The following is a 10,691-nucleotide window of genomic DNA, read 5'->3' on the forward strand; positions in this document are numbered from 1 at the left end:
CATATTAGGTTTTTCCTATTTATACAAATTTGCTTGGCATATTAGATAGTTCCTATCCGTACAAATCTGCTTGGCGTACTTGCATGACTGAACTTTCCACTCAAAGAAATCTACTGCTTCTTATACTAATTCATCACTATTAACACTATTTTGCGTTTAACGTTGTGGTTGTTATTACATAAAACTGTAACTTTCTTTTGAGTATTTATAAAGTAGCTGTTAAACCATAACTCTTAACTTAAATTATCGTGTGTAATTTCTTTTCAATTTTATGTCTATATGGCATTATTTATTACAGTTCTAAAGTAATTAAAAGTCTTGAGGAAAATTCAATGACAAATTTGTGATTTTGTTTATTTCATCGAATATTGTGAAAACAATAAGCTTAAACAGAAAAATAAAACATCCGCCTATCTTCTACTTTTTTTTACATAAAAAACAAATCTCTATAATACAGTATATACATTCGTGTAAGGTTTGTCTTTGTTGAGAAACTCCAGATATAACACTCCCTAGTTTTTTTTTGCGACTTTTGTGACAAGGCTAATTTTGCGTACTCTTATATTTCTAAAGTAAATATTGCGAAAGTTAAATAGCAAAGCAAACATACAAGCATTTCAAGAGAACAACTTGGGCCCACTCGAACAAACGGGTATGTACATGAGCCATTTTCTGAGTTAACAAAAAAACCGACCAAGGATTTCCATCCTCTTCCCTCGAAACTACAGTTTCAGTCAGCGTAGTAAGAGCAAAAAAGTTTATTAGAACAAATACTCAATATAAAACATTGTTTATTCAAACCAAAAATAAGAGCAGAAACAATACTTTCACGCGACTGTTTATAAAAACGTGTATTATCTGTCTTTTTAATAAATCATATTTTAAGCTGTTTTAATTGACAATTTAAATTATTCTTCCAGAAAGCGTTAAACAGTAGTTTTTAAACCAAATCTATAACATTCATATGCTGCATTACCTAAATATTTTAAAATTGTAAACACATTTTTTTGCGGAAGGGGCCAATATCAGGTTATGAATTTTAATTAACTTAACCTTGCTGTTGTAAATTGTATGACGTCGCTGAAACTTTGTTTTCTGTTTTAGATTTGTATTGTTAAAAAGAGATTATTGATTTTGGTAAACGGCTTTCATTTAATAAAATTGTTTTACTATTTTGTAGTGCACACTTTTGTGCTTAACCCATTTAAGCAGCTTATACATAATTTAACGTGTACCCTCTTAGATTACTTGTTAATAATTTAATGTTCCCGCTGCATTACTTACAAAGTTCAACTTGTACCCTCTTAGATTACTTGTTAATAATTTAATGTCCCCGCTGCATTATGTACAAAGTTCAACTTGTACCCTCTTAGATTACATGTTAATAATTCAATATCCCTGCTACATTACTTACAAAGTTCAACTTGTACCCTCTTAGATTACTTGTTAATAATTTAATATTTCCGCTACATTATTTACAAAGTTTAAAGTGTGCCTTTTTACACTATTTTTAATAGTATAAAGTGGGCTCGTGGTCTGGTAGTTAGGGTGTCCGACAGTGAATCTGAGGGTTAACGATTCACGTCCCAATGCTGTCAAAACGCACTCCGCATTTTATGGCCGTGGGTGCACTATAGGAAGTACTGACAAATCTTACTATTCAGTGAGACAAGATAAGCCTAAGAATTAATGGTTAGTTCTGTTGACTATCTACCTTCCCTATAGTCTATTCTTGTTAATAAACTTAAAGCTAACCCTAAAACTCATGATGGGAATTAATCACAATGAAAGGTTTTAACTTGGCTTGTTGATTGGAGTACTTGCGAAAGCCTAAGAGCCTGGATTTTGTAAGTAAAGGCAATAAACCTATTCCCATGAAAACCTGCTGTCACTGTTTATAATAGAAGTAAATAACTTCCTTTCAAAATAAAGAAAAAATGAATCATTTCTTTTGTGAATAAGATCAAAATGTCAATTAGTAATGAAGACTTAAGACTGAATTCACTTTGTAAGACTATTGTTTTAAAACATACTTTATTTATTAATTCTCAGAATAAAACGCAACGAATATTAGTTCTATAAACAATGTGAACCGTTTTTAGATCAGTTTTCGAAATTTTTATATTATAGAAAGTGGGAGTGCGAAGTCTAACTACATAACATGTTTTCGCTAATGCAAAAAATACATATTTGTACCTTTTATGTCAAATATTGAAACAAAACTGTAAGCTCGTACATGAACAAGCGAGACGACGACCTCAAACAAGGACACACCCAAAAATCAAACTATAGCCCACATACCCCTTCTATTTGTCCTTTGTACTTCTAGAGCTCAAACGAGCGGATAAAACACGTGCAAGCGGAATATGACCTATTTCCGGAGGTTGTGACGCAAAATGTATGCCCCAAGGGTTATGTCACCCTCGTCCGCCCCCAATGTCCCAGGATATGAGTACAGATCAATAAAGCTTGCGTGCAATGAGCACGATTTTATGGGGGTGGCCTCGCGCTCGCCACGCGGTCTAAAGTTTTTACGGATATTGCCAGAAGGTTTATGGCTTGTAAAAGCCGCTCGCCCGCCTCCGTGCACTGTTGCCAGCAACATCCGCTGTACGTAATTAACAGTAACTTTCAATGGCACTATCCAACACGTACCGCGCATTCCCTAATCTCTTTCTCTTTTCTAGTTTGGCATTAACAATAAAGGGTTCGGTTTTACTTTAAAAATACTTCAGGAGATCTCTCGAGAAAAGCTTCTAATGAAACCAAGATACAACGTTATCGATAATTTGACGACAAACAAAACAAATATTATAATCACACACTGTAATTTTGAATACATATATACTGTGATCTTGAAATCGGACAACGAAGTTAATCTTCAAGTATACTCCTTGAGTCACACTAGCCATCTGGTATATTTCTAAACTATATTCACTTTAACAAAACTTAATATACATTTTCAATGTTGACATTAACAAAATTTAAAACACAATTCTAAAATACCTTCGCTTTTGCAATACGATATTCTCAAAACATATTTATTTTTTAAAACCTTTCTTTACATTTGATGTGCACTAAAAGACCCTAGACGTTGTGCAGACATACAAACCTAAAGCGGACTAAACACATAGTCCACACCCTGTAATTTTGATAAGCACAGCTCGCAAGGAACGAATAAATCTAATCAAAATAACCCAATATTCAACACAAATGTTGTTTTCTTCAGGACAAGCAAATGTGTTTATAATTTGGTTCTCTACCTCCCTGAGCCAGCCAAGATTTCGTTGTTAAAATATCCCACCCACCCCTCGTTCTGAGCACGAGTTCTCTTTTTCCAATCTTCTCTGCCTTTAAGCCATCGAATACGATAATAACTAAGTTACTACATACCTTAGATCATAAAGAAAGACTTTTGACCTCTAACCTTTAAATTATTTCATAAATAATAATGCAGGTTCACTGAGTATAACTTTAACCGATATATAGTTTTAAAGAGCTGTACAGTACCGTATTTTTTTAGATTTGTAATCTGAATTTAGAATAAGGAAATTGAGTACAAATATATTGGAATTATCATCTGAGATGATGTAGTAAGTTGTAGAATGAAAAAGATTGGGGAAGTTACGTAAAAATAGTTCTATTAATACATTGGGAAAACCTGAATAATGAGTGTTAGTTAATGGTTGAAGCAGCATTAAGTGAATTTCTCTTCTTATTAAATAAAATCAAACAGAGAAGTAAATGAACCGACAGTTAATGTAAACTTTCCCTGGCAGCTTCTACCAAACATGCTCGCCCTTTCAGCCTTGGGGGCGTTATAATGTGACGGTCAATCCAACTATTTGTTGGTAAAATAGTAGCCCAAGAGTTGGCGGTGATGACTAGCTGCCTTCCCTCTAGTCTTACACTGCTAAATTAGGGACGGCTAGCGCAGATAGCCCTCGTGTAGCTTTGCGCGAAACTAAAAAACAAATAAACTTTCTATCCTAAATTCCGAATCGGTCTTTGCTTCCCACCTGATAATGATCTTTTAAAGACCTTGAAAGTTTGTGATTGAAATAAAAAATCTTATTATGTGGTAAAAAAGCTTGTTAACACTTATTTAATTATTTCTATCCACCTACAAAAAATTACATTGAATAAATATTTATGTTGATTTTGTTTAAAACAATTGTGTTGATGTTAGTATGTTATATATTAATTCGTGTTGTTTTTTTTTTCTCCAGTGGGTAATTGGTGCTCCAGCCATCCTCACACACCTGTTCCAGTATCCATCAATAACACTGTGAATTTCGGCAGCAATGTATATTACAGTCGACTTGGTAATCTTCATAGCTATCGAAGCTCACCCTACCAACAACCTCATAAACGATCTGTTGTATCTCGACGTACGTACTTTAATGCAAACCAATTGTTATGGTGCGAACGCAAACACTGTGTTTGTTGTATCCCAGCCGGCTGAAAGGTCTCTGGATTGTGCGAAACGAGTCGCCAGTAACGGATATGACGAATACAGTGTGTTTGGAATACAACTGGTATACACTATTCTAATTCTTGAAAATCCTTAAGCGACTACATACAGATTGTAGTGTTTAAAAATATAATAGGCCTATCTTATGACAATTATAATTAATTATAATCATGCTTCGCCAGCTTGCAAAAGGCATTCACACCATAATAATTAGTGGTATATTGTTTTGATGTTTTTTATTAATGGCTCTTTGATTTTATTGCCAACAAGAGTGGTGTTCAATGTTTAGTATTCGAATCAATGCGAATAGATCGCTTTCGATCCCGGCCCGGCATGGCCAGGTGGATAAGGCGCTCGACTCGCAATCTGAGGGTCGCGGGTTCGAATCACCATCTCAATAGTGTTCCGACTAAGACTATGATAATCAAATTAAACATACAACTAACTCAGAATGTGATTTTTAAGGCAGGTAAATAAAAATAATATTGGGATATAAAATTGTTATTAAGTAAAGCAGCAAAACTTGGGATGGAAGGAAGATAGTTACAGGTTTTTTAACAATAGATCCTACAGACAGAAAACTTTAATTCTTTCATAGTCACGATTGATGGCTTTTTCTGGGTCACAATTTTCAAATTTTGAAATGTAATGCATACTTATTCCTCGTTACATATTGTGTGTGTGAGATTGTCTAAAATGTTGATGTTTTTCCACTATACAAAAGTTTTGTGTGTATTCCTGAATAAATACTTGTATAGTATTTCTTCTTTCTCACGATTTTGTACTTTCTACAGACTTGTGTCAAGTTTGATGATATTTTGGGTACATAGAAGAACATCTATTGTTAGGTTTTCTATTGTTTTTGTTAGTGTTTACATTCTGGCGTTCCTCTGTACATGTATTTTATCGGCGATCAATCATTTTTGATAGATAAGCATTTCTTATTGAAATTGATTTCATACGTTTCGGCTAAGCACTGATTAATTGCGAATCATATAATAAGATTCAGTGTCTGTATGTGTCACGTGACTAACTCCTCCTAAACCACTGGTCGCACCGACTTCTAAGTGGTACCAAACGAATCGTCGCGGTACCGAGATTTGCACAAAGGTAAAATTTTCACCACACTCCTTGGGGAACCCCGGGAATTCCTGAAAACCCCTTCTCTTAAGCTGCTGGACTCACTAACTTCTAAAAGGTGCCAAACAAATCGTCTCGACCTCTAGGTCTGCGCAAAAGTACAACTTTCACCCACCACTTAGGGAACCCGAGTATTACACGGTTTTCATTCATGGACATACCATAACCATTAAAGGTGTTTGTAGACAGTAGAGAATCATACAGTTTTTATCCATGGACATGCCAGAACCATTAAAGATGTTTGTAGGCAGTATAGAATCATACACAATTTTTACCAATGGACATACTAGAACCATTAAAGGTGTTTGTAGACAGTATAGAATCATACACAATTTTTACCAATGGACATACTAGAACCATTAAAGGTGTTTGTAGACAGTAGAGATTTATACACAGTTTTTATCCATGGGCATACTAGAACTATTAAAGGTGTTTGTAGACAGTAGAGAATCATACACAATTTTTACCAATGGACATACTAGAACCATTAAAGGTGTTTGTAGACAGTATAGGATAATGCAGTTTTATCCATAGGCATGCTGGAACCATTAAAGGTGTTTGTATACAGTATAAAATCATACACAGTTTTTATCCATGAGCATACCAGAACCATTACAGATGTTTGTAGACAGTAGAGAATCATATAACTTCTCTCCATAGACCATTAAGTATGTTTTAGACAGTACAGATTACTGTGTAGTTTTACATTTCTTACATAAATGGTAAACATAAAATATGTGATAAATGAAATTTCCAAGGACTGTAGGTCTTCTGTCCTTAGTTTCGACAGTGAGCAAGGGAAACTAATTTCTAAGCAAAGAAGTTTTTGATGTTCTTTGAAGACTTTGGAAGATATATGGTCCATTCAGAGTTCTTGAATATTCCTTCTATTTCATTTTTGTATGTAGACATTTTAATTTCCCCATGTGATAATAATTTTTTTATTTTAACTGCAAACTTTCAAGCCCTGGCAAAAAGTTCATCATCAGAGATAAATTAAAAGCTTTAGTGATTTCAACAATAGACAGTGCACACTGCACACTTATAAAGAGATGCTATCTGTGCTATCTGATATAGCACTATTATTTACAACAATACAAGCATAGAGCTAACAAGAAATTAGTAACAAACATCAAAATAATATATAATTAGATCAGAATTTTCGAAAACAGAAAGGCGTTTATTAAAGAACAACGTTAAGAATAGCTTGAATAGAATGATTAAGGATATATTTCACTGTTAACTTCTAAAAATGATCAGTGATGGGTTTTGTTTTCCCAGGGTACCATACCCATAGTATGGCTTTTTATTTTCAAATAGCTCTACTCACTTTGGTTGATCGGTTGGATTTGAATCTCATTTGAGGTTTCTGCTACTTCTACTTTAACTTGATGTTCTGTCCTGGAACAAAAACGAAATAATTTGTTTAAAACATACAGTAAAACCTTAACCAAATATATTTTAACAGAATGAAACTTGTAAAATGTTCTGTTAAAAAAACCAAGAAAGTAAGGCTTCTAAAACATTACGTAAAAAACTGCAATAAAACGCAAGTTGATGTAACTCAACGAAACGAAAATGCTATATCATTCTGTTAAAATTTTAATTAATGTAGAAACACATAAAACTTCATTAGCAAAGTAACAAATAGTTTAAAATATATATTAAATATAAGGAACTATAAATTAACAATGTAAAATATTTTTAATATTCTGTAGGTATTCTCAACAAAATGTATCCAGGTGATTTAAAAAATTAATAATCCATTCTTTGAATTTATCTATTATCACCTTTTAGCCTTTTTATTTACAGATTATATATTTTTGGTTCGTTCCTTAAACCATTTGCAAATCATGTCTTACCTTTCCCGGCCATCGAGAAAAGCTTTAGCAAAAGGATTATGTCTTATCTTCAGTGCTGTAACCTGAAACAATAAATACAATGCTTTACTTAAAGAAGATAAACTTGTTTTTAATTTAGAGTTACTGCTGACACGCGGAACGATTAAGGCTAATTTAGAAACGCATAAATGTCATCTTAACAATATATAATTATATAAAAATACGCCTAATAAGTTAGCTGTAAACATAAAACACATCAATAATCTTACTTTAAAAACACATTAAGAAAGCCTCAAGCGATAGAACACCATAAACAGTTTAAGAAGTTAACGTATATTTTCACATCAAACAACTCTTGATGAAGCCGCAATGGCAAAACATTCGCTGAAATAATTTTTTTTTATTATCTAGAAAGTAAAGGTCGTCTTATTTTTTGCCAAAAGAAATCTAATGAAGTAAATATATAAACAAAAAAACGAGTAAACCGTGCACCGATAACCATAAACATAATAGACACTGAAATAATAAACCCTATAAGGTAGCCATAGACAGTAAAACACAACTAAAAAATAAACCTAATAAACAAACATAAACTTAATAAAAAGGTGAACAATACATCTAACACAATAATCACAAACAAAAATACCCTGTTAAATAATATACTTAATGAGAATTGCAATAAATGAATCTAACTGTTCAGGTTATAAAATGGTAACGACCCCCAGTGGCACAGCGGTATGTCTGCGGACTTAAAACGCTAGAAACCGACTTTCAATACCCGTGGTGAACAGAGCATAGATACTGTTTGTTTGTAATTAAGCACAAAGCTACACAATGGGATATCTTTGCTCTGCCCATCACGGGTATCAAAACCCGGATTCTAGCGTTGTAAGTCCGCAGACATACCACTGTGCCACTGGGGGGCGAGAGCATAGATAGCCCATTGTGCAGCTTCGTGCTTAACTACAAACAAACAATATCTATGCTCTGTTCACCACGGGTATTGAAAGTCGGTTTCTGGCGTTTTAAGTCCGCGGACATACCGCTGTGCCACTGGGGGGCGAGAGCATAGATAGCCCATTGTGCAGCTTCGTGCTTAACTACAAACAAATAAAGTGGTAAAAAAGTCCTAGTAATAATCATTCTTTAGCTTGGGTTATGTGTTTCAAACATCAATACCGAAAATAATGCATCCAATAGGATAACATAACATACGAAAATTATTAACAAACCACAATAATCTTTCCTTTTTTTCAGTCCTATATTTTTTAACTTTTTAGCTGTTAGAAATATTGTAACGTAACAAGGAACTATAAGAATACAACAAGTTGTTGTGTTAAACTTTTCTTCTCATCCATATAATTCTCCTTTATAGTTTAATTTTTTATTTTAAATAAAAAAAGGATAAAGTTATTTTATATATTCGTTGAATATACCTATTCTTAAACAATATATACAGACAAGTACACAGAGTGGAGAATTGTACTAAGCTCGGTTAAAATCACACGAGAATAACTGTGAAGTAATAATGGGGAAATTATTCTTGCCTCTTCATTTTGATAAGCAGTAACAGCCACAAACTCGGCTTCTGGAAAGTTGAACGTGCCAACGTGCTGTCCGTCATCTTCTGTGGTTACCTTGACGATATGGACTCTTGGTTCGTATTTGTGAAGAGAATTTAGAACTATCTGAAAAATCCAATAACATTTGATTATCAAGTGTTAACGCGTGCACTTCACTGATTAACATTCGTATTTTAAAAATGTATGAATTCGAGTAAAAGTGTTCGTTGTCGTTGAAGTAGTACTTATTGCACCACATTTGATAAGGTAGATGTCATTAACCTGTCTGCTCAGCGCCATTTTAATAAATCTAGCTTTCCGGATTGACAATGTTCCGAAAATGTACTTTGCCAGCCTGCTTTACGTTAATGCAATTAACTTCTGGTAGAAGTTACTACATAATTGGTTGTCTGTTTCAAGTCTCTACAACTAACTTGATTAACTGTCTGTTTTAAATCTTTAAAATTAACATGATTAACTATCTGTTATAAAATATCTACAACTAACTTGGTTAACTATCTGTTCTAAATATGTAAAACTAACTTGGTTAACTATCTGTTCTAAATATGTAAAACTAACTTGATTAAATGTCTGTTCTAAACAGCTACAACTAACTTAGTTATCTATCTGTTATAAATATCTACAACTAACTTGGTTAACTATCTGTTATAAATATGTAAAACTAACTTGATTAAATGTCTGTTCTAAACAGCTACAACTAACTTAGTTATATGTCTGTTATAAATATCTACAACTAACTTGATTAACTGTCTGTTCTAAACAGCTACAACTAACTTGGTTAACTATCTGTTCTAAATCATTAAGATTAACATGGTTAACTATCTGTTCTAAATAGCTACAACTAACTTGATTTTTAAAAATATACTCCATCAGTGTTATGCCACTAAAACTGATATACTGTGTGAAATGTCGTTTGAACTTGAATGACATTGACTTAAGGCAGAGCAATTTAACAGTTAACCCTATATATATATACACATACATACATAGTTGACCTAATTTTTAGAACTGATAAAACTTTTAGTTCTTCTTCTCAAGTACGTAACTTTTTGTTGATATATTCCCACAATACATATACTTTATTGCGTACTGGGCTGCGTATCAGGATTCGAGATGTGATGCTGCTTAATATGCTTTGCTCTTTCAGCTGTGGGAAAGTTACAAAAGTGACTGTCAATCTCGTTGTTCGTTTCGAAGAATTGAACAAAGTCCTTATGGCGACGGGTGCTGTTAGCCGGTTGCCTTTACTTTAGTCAGTGTAGATCAAAATTAGGGACAGCTATATCTGAATCCTAGGCGTATTTGAGCCGGCAGTTTAGTTCAAGTGCACAGGTTATAAGTTCAAATTCCTTTTTTACTGCAGTTATCACAACAATAAACATACATTTCACATAGAATCTCAGGTTTTTTTAAATACACAACTTCAAAGTTAATTATGATATCCAGCGGATGAAAGAAAACATAAGGGTCCAATCCGAACATAGACCCCCTGTACCACTCCTCCAGGGGTGGGGACCAAGTGTACATGCCATGTTTAGTGGAATAGCACAGGGATGATATAGGAGCTCCCGGGAAGGGACCTTTTATCATATTTGATGAGGAGGAACCCACTTTGAGACTAATAACGGTTGGAGACGGCTTGAATGGGTAATG

General features: G+C 33.6%; 1 protein-coding gene across 1 annotated transcript in view; it reads right to left on the reverse strand.

Annotated features, from left to right (window-relative positions):
• Positions 1-6,936: 6,936 nt before the first annotated feature.
• The window catches only part of LOC106476743 (brachyury protein-like), a 13,670-nt gene continuing 9,915 nt past the window's right edge, over positions 6,937-10,691 (reverse strand). Inside the window, exons 3-5 of the mRNA XM_013937378.2 lie at positions 9,003-9,143; positions 7,477-7,538; positions 6,937-7,015 (exon numbers count right to left, since the gene is read on the reverse strand). Of these exons, the coding sequence (XP_013792832.2) occupies positions 6,937-7,015; positions 7,477-7,538; positions 9,003-9,143 (282 nt within the window). The remainder of the gene's footprint in view (positions 7,016-7,476; positions 7,539-9,002; positions 9,144-10,691) is intronic.

Source organism: Limulus polyphemus, unplaced genomic scaffold (genome assembly GCF_000517525.1).
Source record: "Limulus polyphemus unplaced genomic scaffold, Limulus_polyphemus-2.1.2 Scaffold158, whole genome shotgun sequence".
In the NCBI taxonomy this organism is placed as follows: domain Eukaryota; kingdom Metazoa; phylum Arthropoda; class Merostomata; order Xiphosura; family Limulidae; genus Limulus; species Limulus polyphemus.